Source organism: Populus alba, chromosome 5, assembly GCF_005239225.2.
Source record: "Populus alba chromosome 5, ASM523922v2, whole genome shotgun sequence".
In the NCBI taxonomy this organism is placed as follows: domain Eukaryota; kingdom Viridiplantae; phylum Streptophyta; class Magnoliopsida; order Malpighiales; family Salicaceae; genus Populus; species Populus alba.
Genome location: NC_133288.1, coordinates 12,550,769 through 12,576,324, shown reverse-complemented (window position 1 = coordinate 12,576,324; position 25,556 = coordinate 12,550,769). Strand labels below are relative to the sequence as shown.

The 25,556-nt window shown below is 29.6% G+C and overlaps 2 protein-coding genes across 2 annotated transcripts; one reads left to right on the top strand and one right to left on the bottom strand.

Annotated features, from left to right (window-relative positions):
- The first annotated feature begins 12,133 nt into the window (after positions 1–12,133).
- LOC118045760 (probable xyloglucan glycosyltransferase 12) lies at positions 12,134–15,553 on the top strand. Its single transcript, XM_035054471.2, has 5 exons — positions 12,134–13,370; positions 13,447–13,755; positions 13,899–14,189; positions 14,327–14,440; positions 14,538–15,553. Exons 1-5 carry the CDS (start codon positions 12,606–12,608, stop codon positions 15,162–15,164), a joined length of 2,106 nt encoding a protein of 701 aa, XP_034910362.1. The 5' UTR covers positions 12,134–12,605; the 3' UTR covers positions 15,165–15,553.
- A 6,538-nt stretch (positions 15,554–22,091) lies between these two features.
- Positions 22,092–24,948, bottom strand: LOC118045759 (mitochondrial outer membrane protein porin 2). Its single transcript, XM_035054470.2, has 6 exons — positions 24,788–24,948; positions 24,639–24,706; positions 23,532–23,642; positions 23,357–23,443; positions 22,903–23,111; positions 22,092–22,715 (listed from the first exon to the last, which is right to left on the bottom strand). The coding sequence occupies exons 1-6, from the start codon at positions 24,834–24,836 to the stop codon at positions 22,409–22,411; spliced, it is 831 nt and encodes a 276-aa protein (XP_034910361.1). The 5' UTR covers positions 24,837–24,948; the 3' UTR covers positions 22,092–22,408.
- Between the last annotated feature and the right edge of the window lie 608 nt (positions 24,949–25,556).

Sequence of the window (25,556 nt, the reverse complement as noted above, 5' to 3'; positions counted from 1 at the left end):
AATAGCTTTCTCAATCGCTAAAGTTCAGCTACTGTATATATCATTGATCGTTATTCAATTTCAGTGCTTGATCTTTCCATCACGGATTGTTTTTTTGCGGTCCAAGAGATCATATATGAGTCTATATAAATGCAATATCCTGAGCTAGATCTCCGATCATCTGGATTATCAGCCCAATCAGAGTCATAAATGCCATTGAGTTGAAGTGAACCCTTGTTAAATTGAAGACCAAATTGTAAAATGCCTTTAAGATATCTTAACACCCTTTTTAGCAGCAGTGAAATGAATATTTGTAGGACAATAGAGAAATTGACATAATTGATTGACATTGTAGGATATATCAGATCTGGTTAATGTCAAATACCGGTGACAATAATGTCATCGACATTAGAGATAAGACTATCAATGGTCATAACAGCATTACTGGTGACAATAATGTCATTCGACATATATAAGCACAAAAACGCACATATTGTTATGATAATAAGTAAATAAAGAAGTAACTACAGTTGAGGCAGTGAATCCAAGTTTCAAGAGCCTGAGACAACCTTAAAAACCATGTTTTAAGGGCTTGTTTTAGGCCATATATTGATTTCTGCATAAAGCATCCATGATTAGGTAAATTTGAGCCTTTAAAACCTTGAAGTTGCTCCATATAAATCTTATAATTAATATGTGGTATTATAAATATACAACAAAATATAAAGAGGGATTTGCCACTTAGTTTCTTATATTTTTAGTACAAAGAAAGGGAAAAAAATGTGTGTAGCCTTAAACATACTCTTGACCAAGGATTTGCATGTTTTTTTTTATCATTAGATCATAAAGAGAAAATTAAAAACAATCATGGATGTTCAATTCTTTTTTTCAATTTAGAACATATTATTTTACATGCTCGCTTTATGATGTAGGTTAGGTTAGAAAAATTGAACATAACAAAAAATATATATAAGTAATAAAAAAAAATATTTAGTATTGTTATTAAACTCATCTTAGCGGGTCAACTTTGAAACCTTATGATCTAATTTTTTGTCTAATTTGAATTTAAAATTAAATTATATGAAAATTATCTCGATATGGTTCAATTAACTTGGTTAATTTAAAGACAATCTAATTGACTGGAAAAAAATATTTAAAGATAAATTTTTAAAAAAAAAATAAGAAGATGAAGAGAGAGAGAGAGAGAGAAGCTTCATTATTTACATGTAAAAGTGAAATTCCACGTGGTTTCCAAGTTTTTTTAGTTGTAGGAAATTTCCTTTAATTTCATCAATGCACATGTAAGAATGACGAGTCCCATTTTTGACAATGCAATGCGCTTTTCTACCTCTTATTTTCTTCCTTTTTTTTTTTTAAGTGGGTCTCCTGCCATAAAATTGTTTTTGTTAATTAATTGATAATGCTGTTTTCCATTCTCGTCATTAAGAAAACAACACCACATGGTTTAAAAGGAAAAAAAAAAAAAAAAGAAACTTAATTTAAAAACGATGGGATCTAGTTTTCGAAAAGTGCTGTGTCGGTACTAATCATGGAGGTGACCCCATATGCTTACAAAACCACACCATTAATCTAGGGGACCCCACATAACTAATCATACAGTTTAATCAAATCCGTACACGGATTTGATTTCTAAATCTCAATTAACCTGTCCAGTTGCTCACGCACTCGGGGCTAATTATTGATTAAGACTTCACTGTCCTCCATTCATTCACACCCCACTTTTTTTATAACGCTTTCTTAGGCTAATAATGGTAGATCAAAAGATTTTTGTATATATTCAATTAAATAAATTAAGAATTATATATGTAAATAAATGTAAAAAAAAAATTGATTAATAATTAAAGATTAAACTAAAAGTTTAAGAGATAGATGTATATTAAAATATATGATCTCACAACACAAATTATAAACCTGATTGTATATAATAACTTTATTTTTTGGAAATTATTATTTTATTTTATGAAGTGATAAAAAAAATATACATATATATGAAAGTGATTAAATAAAATTTAAAAAACTAGTATCATATAGGGTTGCACCAAATAAACACCAACTAATATTAGAAAAAGAATATTCAAATCTTATTCAAAAACCAAGTAGAAATTAAATGAAATTATATTTAAAAGTTTCACAATTTTTTTAATTTATTTTATTTTAATCAAACTCAATTCAATTTGAACATTTGAATACCACTAGGTTGGGCATCCTAATCTATCCCAACCTAGAAAATTATTAATGCTAACTAAAGACTAAACTAAAAATTAAAAGATTAATATAAATCAAATGATCTCACAACATGAATCATGAATATAATTGTGTTTAATAGCTTTATTTTTTAAAAATAATATTTTATTTATCAAGTGATAAAGAAAATAAACACACATAGGAAAACGATTGAATAAAATTCATAAAACAAATATAATGTAGGGATGCACCAAATAAACACCTACTAATATTAGAAAAATAATAATATAATCTTATTCAAAAACCAAGTAGAAATTAATTGATATTATATTTAAAAATTTCACAACTTTTTTAATTCATTTTTTTTTAATCAATCTCAATTCTCTCTCACATACACAAACATAATCTATTTTAATTAATTTAGATTTAAATAATAAAAGAAATGTAAAGTCAAAGTTAGAAAAAAAAATCCTCATGTTTGACATGATCTTTTTTTCTATCCTGTTGAAGTCATCTCTCCTACTTTTTTAAAGACAATTAACAAAAAATAAAGGTTGATGATATATTATTTATCTACTTAGTTTTTTACCACATGAGAAGTGATTAGAAAATCATATTAGGTTTTTTTTTTTAATTTTAAAACCCAATTTTTAATATATTTTCACTTAAAACACTTAAAAATCACTCTTGAAACCTTATATCCTAATTTCTCAATTTAAAAAACACAAAATCAATTTAAAAATACAAAACCAAACTGAAATAAAAAAAACTCTCTCCAACCCAATATGTTTTTTTAGTAAAAAGAGGGGTAAAATCTTTTTGAAATTCTTTTTTATCAAATAAAATTTGTTGATATTAAAAATATTTTTTTATTATTATAAGGATATGGGCAATTATTCACTTTCTTTCTCCTCTTCTGTTTTCCAGCAATTGTCTCTTTTTATCTTTCAAGTACTAGAATGTGACACGAATGAATTTTTATGCCAAAGATATAAAAACTTTAAAAAATAGAAATTGACTTTGAAAATTTTAAAAATTTTGGGTCGGAAGTTTCGAAAGATGTGCCTCTTGTATTGTAATCAAGAAGAGAAATAGCAAGCAATTATTTTATTTTTAAATTTGATCCTCAAAGTTTTAATTTTTCAATCAATAATTTTATTTGGGCAAATTGAACACTAATTTAATATTGAAATATTTTTTTCACCTATTATAATAAGAAAATTAAAATAAATTTTTCAACCTAGTTTCTCATTAAACTTGATTATATATATAAAAAAAAAAGAATAAAAAAAATCAGTGACCAAAAAAATAAAATTGCAAAGAAAAGAATAAGAGATAGTCAACAATGAATTCCATGCATCTTTTAATTAATTAACAAGAATACTAATTTTTTAATGTTTTATTTTATATGCTAGAAGCTCGGTCCAATCGGGCGTCCTATTTTATTGCCTCGAAAAAAAAAAGAATGTAATTCGGGTTAGGTGAAGACGTGACTGAGGAGGTAAATAGCCCTAAAAAACCTGAGGGCACGACAGGGGCTAGCCGGCTGTAGTGGCCAGGCTGTTTGAGATTAAGATTATTGGTATATTATTATTAATGTGTGTCTCTGCTTCTGACCAACGACCATGTACCACCGCCACACCACGTGTCATCATCTCCATCACCATATTTATTTATATTTACATGTAACACATGTAACCCATCATTACCATTACCTTATCTGCTGCTGGCATAGAATATTCCACAACTATCCATATGCGAATAACTACATTGATTCTCCCAGACATTGTCGGTGGCGCTGATACGAGGATAATTTAGACATTTAATTGTTCTGAGCTTAGGTGGGTTTAAAAGTGGTTCTGCTTCTGTTTTTCTATAATTTTCAAAAATAATTTTAGTTTAAAAATATTAAATTTATGTTTTTAAAATATTTTATGATAATTTTGATATATTAATATTAAATATAAAAAAATATTTTGAATTATTAAAAAAATATTTTAAAAATTATTATACACCACAACTTCAAACACATGCTATTATAGTGCTTAATATTTCAATAACAATTAATTTTTAAAATATTTTTTATTTAAAAATATATTAAAATAATATATTTTTTTTATTTTTTAAAATTTATTATTTACATCGAACAAGCTCATGCACTTGCATTCTAGAAGCCAAAAGTTATTAATATTAAAATCTAAAGAAAACTTGGTGATTTGTTTTAGCAGTTTCAACTTTTAATATCTGTATCCCTCCCAGTTGCCGGATTACGTGGCTGTGATTGTATTAAACTTTTTAGAGGACCTGCGGGTTTCGCGCTTAGTTTTATAGAAAATTTATTCCATCTTTGGATTCAAATTATATTTTTGTTTTAACTCATTGATATAAAAGTTGTCTCTTTAAATTATTTTTAAAAATATTTAATTTAGGCTGACACATCAAGATAAACCTACTTATTAAATTTTAAAAAATATATTTCAAAGATGTTTAAATAGTCAAATGTTCTAGCATGTATAAAAGTTCATAAAATAAAATATAATTTCTCAAAGTATAAGGAAAAGTGAAATTTAAAACAATTTTTAGAAGGTTTGATGCAATTATCTCTATTTTTAATGGGTTATAAAAATAACCTTGACATTGGGCTCATGCTTAAATTTACAGAAAATAATTTGATTTCTTTATTTGCAAAAGATTAAAAATAGAGGACCAAAATTGAAAATGAGACCAAAAAAACAACCCTTTAAAAAAAAAAAAAAAAAAAACCTTCGGTGTTAGCAATTTTTATTGAAATTTTTTTATAAAGATTTTTCCAATTTCATCCCTTTAGTTTGAAAATTATATATTTTAGTCCAAAATTATATTTTGCTCATATTTCAGCCTTCAAGTTTGAGAAAAAATCATTGAAAAATGACAAAGAAAAGAGAGAAATATATTGGTTGGTCAGATCTTGGTGACAGAAATGACCATATTGATGTTAACGTGTCTTTATTCATGAGATGAGATGAATGTCATTAAGGTGTTTTCAAGCTTTTATATTATTGAAAAAAATAGATTAATCGGGGTTGAGAGAGCTTTTCTCGATTTAATTTTGTGTTTTTTTAACCAATTCAAGGTATTTTTAGTTTAAGATTTAATTTATTGAGGTTACAAATTATTTTTTTAAGTGTTTTTTTTTTTATGAAAATAGGTTAAAATTTGTTTTTTAAAATCCAAAAAATCCCATCTTGATTTTCCTACCACCTCTCCGGTCATGGAAAATTCGGCATGCAAACATGTCATATATTTTTGAGAAAAAAATAATTTTGGATAGATGATGCATCATCTGCCCAATTTGAAGAAAAAACTTAAAAAAATCATCCACCCAATTTGAGGAAAAGAAATAGAAAAAGGCTCAGTTTTGGCGCTTGCCTTTGTCTATTTCTTAAAATTTTTTCTAATAATTTAAATTTAAATTTAAAAAAAATTAAGTAATTTAAAATATATTATTTTATTAAAATTTTAAATTAATGAAGAATATATTTTAGATATTATTTTTGTTAAATATCATTCAAGTTTTACTTTTTTTCAAATAAGATTATATAAATATTTTTATAATATTAACAAGCATGTTTTTTTTTACAGCCCATCATAATCATTTTTTTAAAAAAATTATTTGGTTATTTTACTCAAGCATATTTTTTGTTATCATATAATTAAAAAAAAAATTCAAGTCATTCGGGTCAATGACCCATTTCATGGGAATGTCAGGTTGACTTGAGTTAATATAATATATAGTTGTCTTGGTATTAAAACAAAATATTGTCTTGAAAATTTTCAAAGTCAAACCCAATTTTTAAATAGTCATCTGAGTTGTCTTGGAATTGCCAAGCCAACCAGATAACATCAAGTCAACCCTCATGTTGTTTAATTTGAAACATAAACTAAAAAAAAGGTGGTGTAGGTTTTAAGGTTAACTTGCATTTTCCAAAAAGTCTCTCATTGAAAAAAAAAAATTATTACGTTTGTATTAAAATTATCATAGTATTATTACTTTTTAGAATTGAGATTTGCTTTTGCAATAATGATAGAATGTTGATTAAAACACAAATATTTTGATGAAAAACAAAATTGAGCACTTAATGAGACAAATGAGTTTTAGTTAGAGAGATATTTTATTTTTATTTTATTTTAAATTGTCCAGGTTTTTTGATGTGTCTTTTGAATGCTTTTGACTTTTACTACATAAATAACATAGAATAAAATGTTAGATTTTTTTTAATTAAATATAATAACAAGAAAATGAATAATTTTTACTTGCAAATTCTCTTGTTTCAATGGTATTTAAATTATTGCTCTTTTTATATGAAACATTAGTGCATATATTTAAGTAAAAAAAAAATGAAGGGCTTTTGTAGCTCATGATCTTGTATCTTTATCTAAACTTATTTCTTACCTTCACAACTTAATCTTCAGTTAACAATAAGATATATTTTCATTATTTATTAGTGTATATAACCCTCATTCTCTTTTATTAAATATGCATAACAATTTTTAGATTCATGATTAAAATTTTTCTTATTATTAGAAAACATTTTAACAAGCCGAAAAAATCCAAATCCAACACACATATATAAATATAAAATAAACTGTTTGATAAAATCCACAATATTATAAAATTTTTAAGATAATATTAAATCTATGAGAAAACGTGATCAAGTATGAACATTTTATTTTAAAAGCATTAGTTCTAATCTTGTAGTTGAAGCAGAGATCAGTGTAGTTATGCAACCCAAGATTGACTAAATTATTTAATGATGATTTTTTTACATGATAATGAACTAAAAATAAATCCTCATAATATGTTTACAAAAAATTATCTTTAAGATTATTTAAAATGTGGTTGTGGTTACTTTTTTAAAATTTTTTTATATTAAAATGTATAAAAATGATATATTTTTTTATTTTTTAAAAGTTATTTTATGATCAGTGCATTAAAACAATTTAAAATATATAAAAAATAATTTTTAATAAAAAAACTAAATATTTTAAAAATACAGGGATAATTATATTTTCAAATATTTTCTAGATACAATAAATTAGGATAGGGTATGGCTAGCTGGTAATCCTAAAGAGAAGATGATGGTGACATGTTTTGTGAACACAATAAAATGGAGTGAGAGGAGCGTGAATGATCCAGCCTTAAACCATATGGGCATGTTTGAAAGAATGGTGTCAAAAACAAAAATAAACACTCCTGAGGAGTGTTGGTGCAAATATTTTTATCATTAAACTAAGATATTAAATTACTATTATTATATATACTATTTTTTAAATTTTGTCTTGGACAGAAAATACTATATAATAAAAAAGAAAGAAGAAGCAGAATAGAAACGGAACACCGGTAGATGAAAATACATGTAAAAAATTGTCATGCATTAATCAGTAGATCTTTTGATATAATACTGAATTCTACAGAATTAGATGATAAATCAATTAAAGGAATCAAAATAAAATTTTAAAAAAAAAACACCCAAAAAGTGAAGAACAACAATATCTCACCTTATCACTTGTGGCCCCGTACGGTGCGGCTTGTTTGCTAGATGGTTCGGCACACATTCCCTGCCTTTTGAATTTTCTCGACCTCGTTATTGTTGCCACGTACGTGTAATCACACACACACACACACACACATATATATATATATTCTGAAATGCGCTCCATTGCAGGTTAAACTAATTTTTTAAAATTTTAAAAGCGTGAATAATTTTTTTTTTATTGTGTTAAACTTAGTTTAATATATCAATTTTAAAACCTTACGATCAATTTATCTATCTCTAGTTTCCAAATAAATCACATAGAAGGTATACCGATCTAAATATATTGATTTCATGGATCCTAGTATGATTTTAATAATTAATAAAAATATAATTTAATTTTTTAAAAATATCAAGATAATAATCTTTAAAAAAATAATTATTGAAAAAATAACAGATTTGATCGATCTCAATCCCCTAACTACTCATATATCATGGACTCCATTGAGTTCAATAATGTTTTTTTTTTTATAAACTTTTTTTAATTATATAATAAAAATATATGGTCACAAAATTGAGCATAAACCTAAAAATAAAAACTTATTTGAAATAGTAATAATTATATAAAAAGCAAATAAAAATAAATCAAGAAGTTTTATTTCCAAACAAATCTAATATTGAAGGATAAAATTGAAAGAAAAAGACAATTAAAAGATCAAAAAAAAAAAAAACATATCCGGACAATGGATGAACTCATCAAACCTATAAACAGGATAACCAAAGCTAGCATGCCAAATATGTGAACTAGGTTATGTATTTTAATGAGATTATAATTTGTTTTTAACTAGGAAACTATTTTTTATTTAACTATATGATAACAAAAATAAACTGCTACGAAAACAAATACCAACCCAATACTTAAATGTTGAAAAAAATAATTAAAAAGCAAAAAAAAAAAATTAAACTCGTAAGATTTGCAAACCAGATTAACTAGCCAAACCTGCGAATATGTCCATGGATTTAAAGTTTAATAATATAGATTTTCTCCAAAACTACTTTTTTTTTTTTACAATATGAGAAAAAAAATAGATGAAAAAAAAATCAAGTTCAATAAAAAAAAAATACACTTTAACAAACCAATTTTGGCTCTATAATTTTTTTCTTAAACAAAAATAAAATTGGAAAAACTGAGAGATAAACGTAAAGCAAAATATTTTATATCGTAATATAGATTATTTTTTTTGTGTGTTTAGTGATTTGGTTTATTAAAATCAATTTAAAATATAAATTGACACATATATAAGATTTATTGAATAAAATAAAAAGAGAAACACACTTTGCAAGGCTATATATATTAAAAATATTATAAGAAATCAATATTTATTATTTCTAAAAATAAATTTAATAAATAAAAATTGCAAATGAATTATACTAATCTCTTCAAAAAATAAACGTATCCATATAATTAAAAAATAATCACTATTTAAAAAAAATAAATAAGAAAAAAACTCATAGAAAAGTGAAATACAAACGTAAAAATTATTTTTGAAATATAAAAAAATTATATTAAAATAATCAAAACTATTTAAAAAAAAAAGAAAAAAAATGAAAAGAAAAGAATGAGCCAAGCTAACCCGATCCAACATGGTAGATATGTAATTTGGACATTAAAGGGCGGGTTAGTCCGACTTAACTGACAAAATCTTGTTCTAGGTTATGATATCTGGATAATTTGATAGATAAGAAATTAAAGAAAACCACAACACATTTTTTTTAAAAATGAAATCAACATCAAGAAAATAATATAAAAAAAGTTGACAATCCTTGAATTGAGTTATCAGACTTTAAACACCATATATGATAGAATCATGAATAACAATTCTTAAGAAATAAAATGTTAAAGCATGAAATTATAAAAAAATTTCAAACAAAAAAATCTAAAATTAAAAATAACAATTAAAAGAATGAAGGTTAAAATCAAAATAAAAATAAATTGAAAGCCAATAACAAATTTTCACTTTGAGATTTAAATTGAAAAGAACAAAAACATTAAAACAAAAAACAAAAGAATGAGAGTGAAAATGATAAGAAAAAAAAATCAATATATTATTAACTTGGATGGAGGGGTGAAATTAAAAACAATTAAACTTTTATAAAAGGGTTAATGAAAAAAAAATCACAAGAATAAGGATTAAATTGAAAACACGAATACATGATAAAAAAAATTGAACAAGTAGAATTTTTCAATGAGTTTTTTTTTACATTAAAAAAATTCATAAATATAAATTGAAAAAATTATGCATGCATCTAGTTAAATAAATCATGAACTATTATGTAAATAAAAAAAAATTATTAACGATAAATAAAAATATAAGCGGAAAAATTTAGAGACAAATCAAAATATTTAATATCGCAATATGGGTTATTTAACCGGTTGAATTTGATAAATTTGTTTATTAAAATCAATTTATAATAGAGATCAACATACTTAAAAAAATTATTTAATAAAGTTATAAAAATACCATGCAAGACTGAACATATTCAAACAATTATAAAAATAAATATTTAATCTAAATAAAATACATTTTAAAAAATTACATATGAGTCATACTAATTTCTTAAAAATTTAAACACACCCAATATAATTAAAAAATATTAAATAAGCAAAAAAAATATCATAGGGGTGTTAATTAGAATATTAAATTATTTAGTTTTTTAAAAATACATATAAAAATAGGTATTAACATAAAAAAAAATTAAAAAAGAAAAGAAAAATGAGGCTAGGCAATGTGCCTGACCCAAATAGAAAAGGCTCGTGCCCAGGCTTGTATCTTTTTTTAAGTCCCTAATGTGTTTTTTTTTAAAAGATGATGCATTATTGTTGAGATCCTAGAATCTAGTAACTGAGGCGATCGAAAAAATGGGATCTTTGGTTTTTCCATTCAAAAACTTATTTTTAATATGTTTTTGATCCAAAACACTTATAAAAGACCCCCATGAACCTTATTAAACCAAACCATGGCCTTCAAAAACATAAAAAACCAGCTCAAAATCTGAAATCAACTTAAAATAAAAAATCTTCGCAATTCATTTATTTTTTTTATGTGTTTTCAAGGTAAAAAAAAACACGTAATCCTAACTCTCCTCATTATATGGAACATTTTGACATAGAATTTGTACATTTTGTTGGCCCAAATCTTCCTTAACAACAACTTTCTCTTTTTAAGCTAGAATTCAGCGATCACCCTCTCTCCTCCATTAAAAAAAAAAAACTAAAAAAAAAGGAGGAACATGAAGTTTTGTACCAAAATATGTATTTTTGAAAATTATAGGGGATCGAATATCTAATTGCTTAAAAGATAAGGGAAAAAAATGAAAATTTCAAACAAATTGCATACCTATCACTAATTTTACCATCTTTTATCATTTTAGTCCATTTTATTTCAATTCAACCTTACCCCGTAAAAAACATGTAATTGAGCTCTAATTTGGGTTCAAAATGACTCAATTGTGTAAAAAAAAGGTTTGAGGATCAAATTAAAAACTTTAAAAAATTTCATCACTCCAATTCACGGTGAAATATGATAGGATGAATAGTAATTTAAAATACATTGAAAAGGCCACACATTTTAGTTTATAATATATATATAAAAGCGAGATTGACAACATATACCAAGTTAATGTTTGAAAAATACTAAGCTTTATTGGTCAATTTTTAATATTAGTAAATAAAAATAAAAAAACAAAAGAAATTAATTTGAAAAAAAACCTCAAAGTTATTCAAAAGCACGATATAACAAGAGCTCGAAAGTCGAAACAGCCCTTTATCTTAGGTTCAAATCAATCCCGTCAGGTATTTTCTCTCCTGTATCCGCCGAAAATACAATTCTTTCTTTTTGAGAATGTCTTTTTATTGTTAAATAAATATAATACACTATTATTCTAATTTTGTCCTGGACAGAAAATTGTATATAATAAAAGAAGAAGGAGCAGAAAAGAAAAATGAAGAGCGGGTGGCGAAGACACATAAAAAAAGATTGTCAGGCATTAATTAGGAGATGTTTTATAGAAAGGAAAGGCATGAATCTAGTGTCGAAAATCTTAGAAAAGGAAAGAGTCGGAAGAGGTAAAAAGTGAGAGAGAATGAATTAGGCAAAGCAAGATCCTCGTCAAAAAGCATGCAATGATCAGTTTGCAATTAACGCGGGAGCATGCCCTAATCCTATGGTTGATCTCTTTCCATTACAATGCTTGGAAGTGGAAGCTCCCTTCCCTCGACATTGACACAGGACGTGCTCTGCGCGTGTCTTCATCTCTCTCTGTGGTCTCCACTTAAAGGGCTCCCTGCCCTCCCTCACCTAATCTATATGGACATTTCACCAAATATCTATAAAATTAATTATTTGATTCCCTTTAAAGAATCAAAAACTCTCAATTCTCTAGCAGAAAGACGTGTTGAGCTGTTACCTTTTTCTCTTTTCCCTTATCAAATCTCTCTGGACATCACTCTCCCTCTCTCTATAATCCCATTGAAAGCTGTAATTGAGTGAGAGCTCTTTTGGACTCGTCCCCAGCCCTCCCTCCTGACTCTCTCTCTCTATCTCAAGAAACAAATTGTTCTATCTCCATCTCCTTCTTCTAAGAAACTCTTAACAATAGTTATGGTATAAAGTGTCTCCCCTGTCACCGTAATTTAGAGACCTCTCGCTTTGGTTGCTTTCCCCTTCCTTCTCAACGCGTTCTTCTTCTCGCATTATGTTATAGGATTTATAGCCCTTCTTTTAGCCTCAAAACAAATAAAAAGATCGGATTTTTTACGCTTTTCTTCCTTTCCCCTGCGAGTCCCATTTTCTTTTTTTAAAAAAAACTTTGTTTTGTTTTAAAGATCAGAATCTCAAATAAACGACAATGGCACCCTTGTTTGACTGGTGGGCAAAGGACAGCCATAGAGGAACACCGGTTGTAGTCAAAATGGAGAACCCAAACTGGTCAATGGTGGAGCTTGAAGGTCCATCGGAGGAAGACTTCTTAACCACTGACTCACCGAGTCGACTCGGCCGCGACAAATCACGTAACAAAAACGCTAAACAACTTACATGGGTCCTTCTCTTAAAAGCCCACAAGGCTGCCGGTTGCTTGACCTCCATTGCCACCGCAATGGTCACTCTCGGCTCCGCTATCAAGCGCCGCATCCACTCTGGCCGCACCGACATCGAAACCACCGACATCGACCGGGAAAATGAGAACCCAACAGTGAAAACTAGATTCTATACTTTCATCAAGATTTTTCTTTGGCTATCAGTTTTGCTGTTAGGATTTGAAGTTGCTGCTTATTTTAAGGGGTGGCATTTCGGAGCTCCACATCTGCAATTGCAGTACTTATTAGCGATGCCATTTGGGTTTCAAGATATCTTTGATTCCTTGTATTCACGGTGGGTTTTGTTTCGTGTGGAGTATCTTGCTCCTCCTTTGCAATTTCTAGCCAATGCGTGTATTGTGCTCTTCCTTGTCCAGAGTATTGACAGGCTTGTTCTTTGTTTGGGTTGTTTCTGGATCCGGTTTAAGAATATTAAACCAATCCCAAAACAAGACGCTGTTGCTGATCTTGAATCTGGTGAAAATGGATTTTTTCCCATGGTTCTTGTCCAGATTCCCATGTGCAATGAGAAAGAGGTAACTTCAAATTTCACATTTTTAGCTCTTTAATTTTATTTGGTTACTTGGTGTTTTATTCGTTTTTTTCCCGTAGGTTTATCAACAATCTATAGCAGCTGTGTGTAATTTAGACTGGCCGAAATCGAAGATTTTAATACAAATTCTAGATGATTCTGATGATCCAACTACGCGTTTGCTGATTAAAGAGGAGGTTAATAAATGGCAGCAAGAGGGTGCCCACATTTTGTACAGGCATCGTGTAATTAGAGATGGCTATAAAGCTGGTAATCTCAAGTCTGCTATGAATTGTAGCTATGTCAAAGACTATGAATTTGTGGCTATTTTCGATGCCGATTTCCAGCCAGCCCCCGACTTTCTTAAAAGAACAGTCCCTCACTTCAAGGTACTTCACTTTGATTCCTCAATTTATTTTGATCGAATTTGAGTTGATTTATGTGAAATTCTGTGGCATAATAGGATAAGCAGCAAATTCAACCATTCCAGTAATTAAAGAACCAAGTATTGAAATTGAATGTGGCATTACAGGGTAATGAGGAGCTAGGGCTTGTCCAGGCAAGGTGGTCTTTTGTAAACAAGGATGAGAACTTGTTGACTAGGTTGCAGAACATTAATTTAGCATTCCATTTCGAAGTGGAGCAGCAAGTGAATGGTATTTTCATTAACTTTTTTGGATTCAATGGGACTGCTGGGGTGTGGAGGATAAAAGCTTTGGAAGATTCTGGTGGTTGGTTAGAGAGGACTACTGTTGAGGACATGGACATTGCTGTTCGTGCCCATCTTCATGGCTGGAAATTCATTTTCCTCAATGATGTTGAGGTATAGTAAATTACTCTTTTTAGTTTTATATTACTGGATGTTTTTGTCATTGATTCCAGTGAGTTTCTCACCAAACTAGTGGTAGTCAATGGTTTTAATGTGGTTTAACAGTTGTTTTCATTTTTTTTAATGTTCAGTGTCAGTGTGAATTGCCTGAATCATATGAAGCATATAGAAAGCAACAACACAGATGGCATTCTGGACCCATGCAGCTGTTTAGACTCTGTTTACCTGCTATTATTCGATCCAAGGTATATATTTTTTCGAACACTCTTTGTCCTAATTACAATTTTCCCCTGTTTTTGCGCTGGCTCTATTTGCTGACTTTGTTATACTGGTCTTTTTTAGATTAGCATATGGAAGAAATTCAACATGGTTTTTCTCTTCTTTCTGCTCAGAAAGCTTATCCTACCATTTTATTCTTTCACACTCTTCTGCATAATTCTCCCCATGACAATGTTTATACCAGAGGCTGAGCTCCCAGCATGGGTTGTGTGTTACATTCCAGCCACCATGTCATTTCTCAACATTCTCCCTGCCCCCAAATCCTTCCCTTTCATTGTCCCTTACCTTCTGTTTGAAAACACGATGTCAGTGACCAAGTTCAATGCTATGATCTCTGGCCTATTCCAGCTTGGAAGTGCCTATGAATGGGTTGTTACGAAGAAGTCTGGCCGCTCTTCTGAGGGTGATCTTGTTTCCTTGGCGAAGAAAGAGACAAAGCATCAAAGGGGTTCTTCAGAGCCAAATCTTGAAGAATTGAAGGAAGAAATTATGCAACAAGATCAAAAGGACAAGAAGAAAAAGAAGCATAATAGAATATATATGAAAGAGTTGGCACTGGCTTTCCTTCTTTTAACGGCTTCAGCAAGGAGTTTGCTTTCTGCTCAGGGGATTCATTTCTACTTCTTGCTATTTCAAGGGATATCATTCTTGCTTGTTGGCCTAGATTTGATAGGCGAGCAGGTTCAGTGAGGGAAGCACGGTAGGTTTTGTCAGATAGAATGCTGATAAAAACATGGGCGACATGGGTGGACAACAAACATGATTATCACTGAAAGGAAAAATTACATGGGGAAAATTGATCTGGGCTGGCGGTGCTGCATTTCTTGATTGGCCTCCAACCCTCCAGAACCCCAATACATTCCCCCCTCATCATGAGAAAATATTGTGTTATATGGACAGAAGAATGACTGCAGGTGGGAAAGAAAGATAGGGTAGATAGTGTTTTCACATGTAAGGTTTTTCTCTTTTATTATTACTTTCCTGCTTTGTTTTTTCCTATTCTTTCGTTTTTCGGTCAATTCTTTTGTAAGAAAAAATTGTCGTTCAAACATCAAGTTACAGCTTCAAGGTTCATCGTACTTTATCTTTGCCTTAGCTATGATTGATGCCAGCTTGATGATACTCAAGCAGCGGTTAATATCTTTTACTAATTGCGATGTAAATCTTGCCTGTCTGCTTTCGAATTGCTCTGCTGAAACCAGCAGCCATTTTACTTCTTACAGGCCACCGACACTTACAAATCACTCAGCACTTGCCTAAACTATCTAATTAGCAAGGATCCATGGATAATTCTGTTTTCAAGAGAGATTGAATTTGTGATCAGAAGCATTTTCAAAGAATGAGCCAGCTTTTATGATAATTGTCAAGAGCAATATATTGGTTCCAGGTGCTGAAGCAAGTTTACTTTCTTCCAAAATCATCTTCAAATTTATGGCATATCAGTATAGATTTGAAGATTATAGAGAGATGCTCATTGGATCATCGAGTGCAAAAAGCGTGTCTCTAAGTTAAAATTAATAATAATTCGGTGAAGTTGCTTTCCAAGCATATGCACGAAATCAATCAAGTAACTGGGATGCGCATGGGAACGTGTTCTTGTCTGGTTTTTAAGCCTGGCACATTTCAAAGGTGTCTCGCCGTTTTTCAGACTGGGAGGCAGCTGGACCATGCCGTGATATGGAGTCGTTTTCTACTCTCCTTGAAAGCACTTCCTCGGAGACACGTGGCAAGACTAGAGAGTTTAGAATGCTGCATTTAATAGCACATGCATCTACAAAACATTTTTATTTTATTTTTTTATTGAGTTTAGAAGAGACTTTTGTTCTTAAATTAGAAATGGTAATGGAGAAAAGACGTTTTCTTTATACAGTAAAATCATTATTTTTTCCTTCTCGTAGAAACCATTACATTAGCTAATGGGGGTAGAATGATCCATTGATTATTATTAGGTTGAATGAGAGCATATATAGGTCTTTCCAACCTTTTTATAGCACAATATAATTAATAAATCACCCTTGTAAGCAAGATTTATCTATATTGGGTCCTGAGGTGTTTTGTATTTTTATTTTTTCAAAGCATAGCAAAATTATTAAAATACTCTAAAAAGTTTAACCGCATGCATGTGCTCTTATCTTTTCATCATCTTTTTTTTTTATTAAGTTGATTAAGGGATGATTTCACAATCTAATAAATATAATAATTGTTTTTGAAATGTGTATTACACGTGTTAGTGCGTGGGTGATATCTACTCATTTCAAACAACGCGCGACAATCAAACATCGACTTATAAGATGATGCTAGAATATCCTTAATAGCCTTTCCATGTATGGGAGGCTTGTTTAGTTAACAGACCTCTAGTTTGGTGTTAATAATATTTTTTTTCTCATTATTTTTTTTGACTCAATTTTAACTTCAAACTCTTTAATTTATTTTTCCTTCAAATTTGACTCTTATTTTTTTTTTATTAATTTTATTTGAAATAATTTATAAAACTTGATTTTTTTTAATGTCATCCTCTAATTTTTTTATATATTATATTTGATCAAGGTTATGGAACTTATTTGAATCATAACTTGAGTAGATTTTGGGGTTTTTTTTTTATTGTTATTATTGGTTTTTTTGGGTTTTTTGTACTTGTGTTGATTTTTTTTATAATTATATTATTAAATTAATGGAGTTACATAACCTATTCTAATCATAACTTGAGTATTTTTTTTGGCATGGCTAAATTACAGGAAATTGGGAACAAAAATCTTTAATTTTTTTACTCTAATTTAGTTTTTGTTGTTTATGATATGACATTAAATATTGGAGTCGGGCCACCCAGACGAGTGGTATTCATCAGGAAGGTGTGGTTGGGACACCTTGTGAATTTGACGGGCAATGTGGCTTCTGTTTTCTGTAGGGTTTTTCTTCAATACGGAAGGCAAGTGTGTTACAGGCCGATACATGTGCCAAAATCAACGTATTATATATATATATATATATATATATATATATATATATCTTGAAAGTATATATTTTCAAAAAGTTAACCTAATATATTTAGACTTAATATAATATCAAGTCCTGATAATATAAATCTAACTTGTATTCTTCATATTCTTAAGTTCAACAACGTGCAAAATTCAAATATATATTGGTTTAATGAGATGCCAAATATCAATTTTTTTTTTGTTTTCCTTTAAGTTCTTTTTTAAAATTGAAAATTGCTGTCTTTGAAATTGTACTTAAAAAGGAACCCCAAGTACAGATGAGTTTGACTAAGGCTGTCGAATCCTGACTTCAAACATCAGAAGTACTTTGCTAAATTTAACTATGTAGTTATTTGCATCTATTGGCTTAAGTATCAGAATTATATTAGCACTTCTGACGGATGAGATCGCCGCTAAAATCAACTTTCTTTAAGAAAAACTTCAGCTTAGCATGCTTTTTGACTTCGTATCAAATTCAAAGCCATCAAAGAGTGTATATATAAGTTGACCTTGTTAACCCGGAAACCCATCTGACCCGTGACCCGATCACATGACCGGGTCAATGACCGAGTTGGGTTTCAAAACTATGCTCTTGGGGTCAACTACACACTGAGACCAAGTGCATTGTTCTGGCAAGATGCTAAACCCATTATCCTTGGGTTTGAAATTATTCCAAGTCCAAATACATAAGGAAAAATTTCATAGGCTATATGATTTTGAAACATCATCCCTTTATGTAATAAATTGCTCACCTTGGACTTCAATCCCTGTCTTTCTGTTCTTAAAAGAAAATTAGAGATAGTAATTAAGGTAAAAGAAGTTTGAGCTGAATTTGCCATGTAACATGAGCTGTCTTCTTAGTTTTGCTCCCCTTCTTCCTTTTTTTCTTTCTACTGCCCTTTTGCTCACGAGCAGAACTAGGGGAAGACAAACAGGGTCCGACTTGCAAAACATTTTAATTTTTTTATTTAATATTTAAATATGAAATAGTATAATATTTTTTTATTTTAAATAAATAAAATTTTTAATAATATATCTTGTTATATTAATTTTAATTTTTCCTTTCAAATATTACCAGCTCGGTCTTGTCCTCTAACCTTATACTGCAGCCATGAGATTGGTAGAAAAAGCTCTCACATTTATCCAATAATTAAAATAAAATAAAATAAAATAAGACCCTCCGCGAGGGTGGCGTTCTCCTTGCCAAGCAGGGTACTGTTCGAAAGAATCTTATAAACATACTCAGCATTCACGTGTGAGCTGTCAGATATCAGAATATATGCGTCATCTCTCATTTTGCGCGTCGCCATGGAATTTTAATTATACTGACACATGTTCCTATTTACTTTGAAAATGTAATTAATGTTTTGCTATTTACTGTAAAAATCTTTTTTCTTATTTCTTTTGTATTGACACTGTACAACTTTTCATGGTGTCGGCCTGAGTACCGCTAGGGGCGGCGCAACCTTACTCTACATGTATCCAGATACAGTGTTGTCTGCCACTGCAACAATCATCGGCAGTGGGCAGCAAGTCCACTGTTGGCAATCAGGGGAAGATGGCGAGGAGAAGAATTATAATTCTGCCATTGCAGCAAATTTAAGGTCTTTGGGTTTAAATTAAAATTTTGTTATTTGTGGCAAAATTACGATTCTATGCCTTTATATATAAAATAATAATTTTATATTAAAATTGAAAGTCTAAATTAAATTAATTGTAAAATTAATTTTTCTAATTATTCTTGTAATATTCTAATTGGATTAGAATTTAATTAAAATGTTTAATTAAATTATTTTAGAAAAATAATTTTTCTAAAATATATAGAATTTTTAAGTCAAAAATTTTTATTTGATTGATCATAAATTAGTTTAGGATATTAATAAAAATTTTGATATGATTAATTTTCTTATTAAATCTTTAAGATGTTTTTTCAAGAAAGTTTTGTTTAATTATACTAAAATAACTTACTTAGGATGATAATATATTTTTTTATATGATTAGTTTTATTAATAAATCTTGAAAAATGGTTTTCAAGAAAATATATATCTAATAAAATTTATAAAGTTTGAGAAATTATCAAATTGAGTTTGATTTAATATTTTTAAATTTTAAAAATGTTATTTTAAAATTGCACATAAAACAAATAATTTAAATTGAAGCATGCAACATATCTAATTATTCATATTAGTGTGTTTTATTTCTTATAGATGATTATTGACATTCAAATGCCAATGTGATTGTGTGCTTTGATTATTGAATGATTGTAATATTAGATAGAGTTTGCGTGTCTTCTTTTTTATCTATGTTTTATGGGGTTGTAAAATTCTTTATGATCCAATTCTCTTCGAATGTAACTTGAGGTTTTGATATGATCAAGACTATATCAAAAGATCTATTGTAAGTTTTAATTGGGCAATTACAAGATTAAAAGCAAAGAAGCTCAAAGATACATTCAATAAGCATATTTAGAATATTTGGGTCAATCCGGATTTCAAGGATGCAACATCAACAAGTGAATATTAGATATTAGTCAATTTAATTCATGCGCAAAAGGGTTTGATTCATCTATTTCATGAACTAATTAATTTTGATAGTTAGAGGCTTATTTTTTCTAATGCATAATTGGATTGAGTTGGAAGTTTACTATAATTTTTAAGAGGTATATTGAGTAAAAACTTAAGGGAAATTAGACATTAGAAAAACCTTACGATAAGATCCAGAAGCTTTATACGAGAATTGTATTAGTTTCCTAGTTGATTTAAGATTTTTTATTTTATTTTATTTAAATCTTTTATTATTTTTGCAACATTTTTTAGAAAGTTTTTATTTATTATAAATGGAGTTATTTAGTTTATATTTAGATTTATTTGAGGGATAAACTTTAATTTCAGCAATTATTAGTGTGCGAGAGAGAGAGGTTTTGCTAATAGTTTTTGGTTTTTTGTTGAATTACTATGACTTATCAAATAATTAATCAAGCTTTATTATATCTTCTATACTTTTCATTCATGTCTTTTTATAATTTTCATTCATGTCTTTTTATAGATGTTGGGTGGGGATTATATTACTTTTAGTCTTGATGTCTCAGTACATGTTATCATTGTATCAAGCTCAATCTCAAACTTGATCTTATCTTTTTTGGGAAGAATATATGTGACTATGGGTTTCTGGATTTTTATATCCATAAGATTCGTATTGGATAGTATCATAGCAAAGTTCTAAATTAGATTATATTCATTTATCTTCAAGTTTTCAAATACTTTATTATTGTTGAGTTCATTATCTTTTCTAAAAACTAGTTGCAGCATCAAGTTTTTTTTAAAAAGAAATTATTTGCAATCTTAATTAAATAAAGTCGTATAAAAAAATAAAGAAAGTCACAAGAAAATAAATTCTTAAGGTTTATCATAAATCTTAATTTAAAAAAACATAAAGTCCAGTCCCTAGCTTTCAATTTGAAAAACATATTGATTCTTGGGGTTTCTTAGAGATAAATTTTGAATTAAGATATTTTAGATTTACTTGGCTTGGTTTTCTTGATTTTTTTTTTAAAAAATGAATAGTTTTTGTATCATTGCTTTTTTTTTTTTTTCCACACACACCCAAGGTGGTATTGTTATTTTCAGTTAGTTTCTTATTCTTTGTAGTATTTTATTTCTGTTTTCATTAGTTTCATGTCTTTAAATGGGTATTCTTAACGAATTAATTTTTTTTGCAATTAAGTCCTTAATAAAATTAATTAAGCATTTTAAAATTTTGGTTGAGCCCTTACCCATCCAGATTTGTGTTTCTTTACCTAAAATAAAAATATTTTCACCAATAAACCTTTTTGTCAATCAGAATTGAGTTTTTAATTTTGCTGATCTTATATATTTTGGTCCTTTAACTTTTTCACTTATCATTTTAATCCTTTTTTCTTGATTTTTTTGTGGGATCAAAAGTAAGTAACAACATGTAACAATAAGAACAATAAATTTGAATAAAGTGGTCCACTTGGTATGAATATACATAAATGAGTTATAGCACCGATGAATACAAACACTGGTAAGGAGCAACAACCAAAAAAATTGAATAAAAAAAGGCTAATTGTTAAATAGCATGCCACAAGATAAATGAATCCCGAAAAGATTATCGTCAAAACCAAGTCCAAAAGGAACTCTCGGTAGCATAGAAAATAAACCTTAACAAGCATTATCCATGAACATTGTTGCATAAACCACAGGACCAGGGAGGATTTGGTCAAGAAAGAACAGATCGAGAAGCATGTACAGTAATATGAGATTCTGCATTTTACAAAGAGAGAACTTTAGTGAAACAGATTGATCTAATCCCTTCCATCGAACAAAAAACCAACAGGATGATGGATGCTCTTATCACCATTGTGAACTTCGTTTTTATTTATTTATTTATTTACTTTTGTTCAAGTGAAGGCAGGCCCTATCCTATTCAAGAATAAATCTAGATCTGGTTATTATGCTATAAAAGAATTATAGGTTATTGATATGATATAGCAGAGACATCAGGGCGTTTGCTGGATAACTGATCAATTGAAAGAATCACTGTATTGCTATATTGCTTAAAGCAATTCTAACATGGCAGAAAAGCATGAAAAATAAAAACTAAACATAGTTGGCAACTGGAGTACTCCTAAAGAACAGCCACCACTGAATTATGAGGAACGAATCATAATTGCAATTGGCCAAAATTCCCATAAATCAGAATTAAAGTTCTCTGCGGGAAAAGAGTAGACTAAGCAAGTATCAAATGCCTCTAAAACCTACAAATAGAGGACCACGGTAAAAATAAACATCAAATCAATTCATCCAGTCATCATAACCCTCGAAACATGTTTACGTGGAGCTACTTATTGACACTCCTTTCCAAGTGCCATCCAGAAAAAAAAAATATAACAAATGAGAATTGGATTCAAACAATGCCTCATCAAATAGCAGACAGCCTTTAGGGCTTGAGAGCAATTGCCAGCCCAAACCTGGGATTTTTGTCCAAGGCCTTGGTGTCAACCTCACTGGAAATTGTCAGCACCGACTTTGGTATGACCTCATGCTGCACCAATGCCCCAAGTTTCCCATGATTGTTGAGCTTGGCTTTCACCACTGTCAGGTGATCAACAGCAAATGACCCACCAACAGTAAAAGTATTCTCATTAGACGAAAACCTTCGTGTGATCTCCCCAACAGCAGCACTCTTTTTCAGCAGATCCAGATGATGCACATACGATGCTCTAATAGAATCTCCCTTGTCACCTCTGTGAGAAAGAAAGCAAATAAGAATTAGTGTAATACGTTTCACCAATATTTTCCGAGTATACGTTTCACCAATAAGAATTAGTGTAATACGTTTCACCAATATTTTCCGAGTGTATATATTTAAATTTCACATTTTTAAATACAATATCTAGCATAGTTGGGATGCCAATGAGGCTAGAGACTTACAAAATTATTGAAGCATAAGAATCAGGTTTGGTTACACTGATGCCAGCAGTGTACTTCGTGAAACTACCAGATGTAGTATCATAGCCTGCCTCTGCACCAAAAGCAATTGTTGGAGTACCAATGGTGGCTGTAACATCAATTGCTGGAGATTGGTTCAAAGCAACAACAGTGGTGAAAGTTGCATGGTCGTGAAAATATTGAAGCTCCAACTGCAAAATACAGTGCAGGAAAGAAATATAAAAAGCCAAGTCTATCATTACAAACAGTTTCAAGTTAGCCGGTAGGTGTCAGATTGGGTCGAAGCCCTGCTCCACCACTAATCAAGGCACAAGCAATATTATCACTCCTATCAGAAAAAAGAACAATTCTCCCCTGATCATAAGTTCAGCATCTATTTCATTTTTTTTTTTAACTTTACGAGGAGTTCAAGCTTAAAAGATGCCCAGCTCCCTACCTTGCCAGAGTTATGGTCAGGTAATTTGATCGAAGCAACAGTCTTTGTTGATGGAAGCAAGTCGGTGAATGTCAAGGTTGCTGAAATCTGTCAGAATGAAATGAGAAAGTAAGATGCTTATTTGAAACAAGGGACATGCAATTAGTGTTTTCTTTAACTTTAAGAAGCAACATACGTTGGACTCAGTGTCAACTTTAACATCAAATGTAGTATTCTTGTACTTGTACAACGTAGCAACATCCCCAGCTAAGAGTCCTCCTTTCTTCACAGCTGTTGATGTGAGGGCCTGATAAACAGAAAACATAACAAACATCACAAAGCGCAGGTGATGGAAGTCTTCCCAACTGCATTTTTAAGGAGGTACAGAGTTGGCAACAAAAAAAGTGACTGCCCCAAATAGTTAAAGTTCAAAACAAAAACATAAACCAATTGAGTTTAAAAAATCGTTCACATGGCCATGTATGGTAGCCATAACTCCATCCATCACTCCATTGTAGAAAAGAATAATTAACATGATTCATAAAATAACTCACAGCTAGTTGCATTAGAGATTTCATTTTCCAATAGATACATCGCTCTTCAAGATATAATTGGCTTTTACACGTGTGAAAAAATGGATAGAAACGGAATAAAACATGTTTCCACTCACATGGAAAGTTAAACCAAATGCCTTAGAATAACATCACTAGTTGCTCTAAATTTTCAATAGTATCCACTTAGAGCATTAGAGCCCTTTAGCCGAAGAGTAAGGCCACTGAATTCTTATTTTGAGAAAATATTTCCCTTTCTTCGTTACCTTACACATCCTTCTGAAGATCATTTCTATTGTTAAACACCCTTTTCACACAGCATCAATTGTTGTTAGTTTTGAGAAGGTTGCAAACATTCCCTCAACTTTTTTAGGCAAAAAATGGAGACTATGCAACAGTTTGGAAAGCCTTTCTCTACTTTTACACTAATTATCCTTTTGACGGGATAAAAGCAGAAAGATTAGTGAATTAGCCAGACATCAGAAGAACAGCTAGGTTTTCTTTTAAAACACAAACGTCTAGATTCCTTGGAAGTAAGAGATAAAGAGTGGACTGAGATTCGAAAGGCAGGACAGCAGCATTTGACTCAAATCACGATTCGAAAGATAAAATCACAACGTATAAATATATAAAAGAAAGAAAAACCCTGATCGTTATTACCAATCAAAACATCACTTTTGAATCGTCAAAATTAAGTATCCAGAAAGGAAAATCAGTGAGACATAACAACTAAGAATCACATAAACACATACCACTCCAGCATCGCTGTAAGTAGAGACGCTAAATTTCTGATCAGAATTATAATCCTTGGTCAGCAGATCTACATGTCACCAATAAATAATCATCGTCGGATCATTGATTTTGATTTTCTTTCACAGATAGAAATAGATTGATTGATTACCTTTGGCTTTCTTGCCGATATCGGCGAAGAGTCCCGGTCCTTTGCTCATGGTTGGTCTTGCCAAAACGAGACTGGAGAGACACGGATATTTGCCTTCTCTCTCTTCCCCCTTGATATGTTCTGAAAAGTTCCCAAATAACCAACTAACTAAAAAGAACAAGTAAAATAAAATACAAAGCTATAAATTGAAGCCCAATTCACAAGCTATGTGGAAAATAGACCCGAAATATACCCAACTTTACAAGCTATATGGATAATTAAGCCCAATTCTCCTAGCGTGCTTGACCAAGAGTCTCAAATTAGCCAATTGAAAGACTTTTGATCTTATTAACTTTTATTTTTGTATTTAATCTATTCAGCATATAATGGATCATATAGTATTTTTCATTGATTCTCATTATTCTTCCTCTTTTTAAAAGGATTTGAATTTGAATTGTCACCTATATAAAAAAAGAAAAAGATAAAAAAACATTAAATGTAACATTAATATTATATTCACTTAAAATTTTTAACATAAATGTATTGTTATTAATTCGTTCAAGGACTTAGAATGGACCATTCCTTCATGATGCAACTTAGATCATTTATAGATTGTAAATTTTTTTTTTATATATATACATCCAAACCAAATCACTAGGTTCAAAAATAACATTCCTATAATTTTTGTTGGCTTTAAATGAATATTTTTCATTTTTTTTTATTTGCTGTCGAACACTCTTACGGAGATTCTTCATCATTTCAACCTTTTTATTTATATCAAGACTTCTAG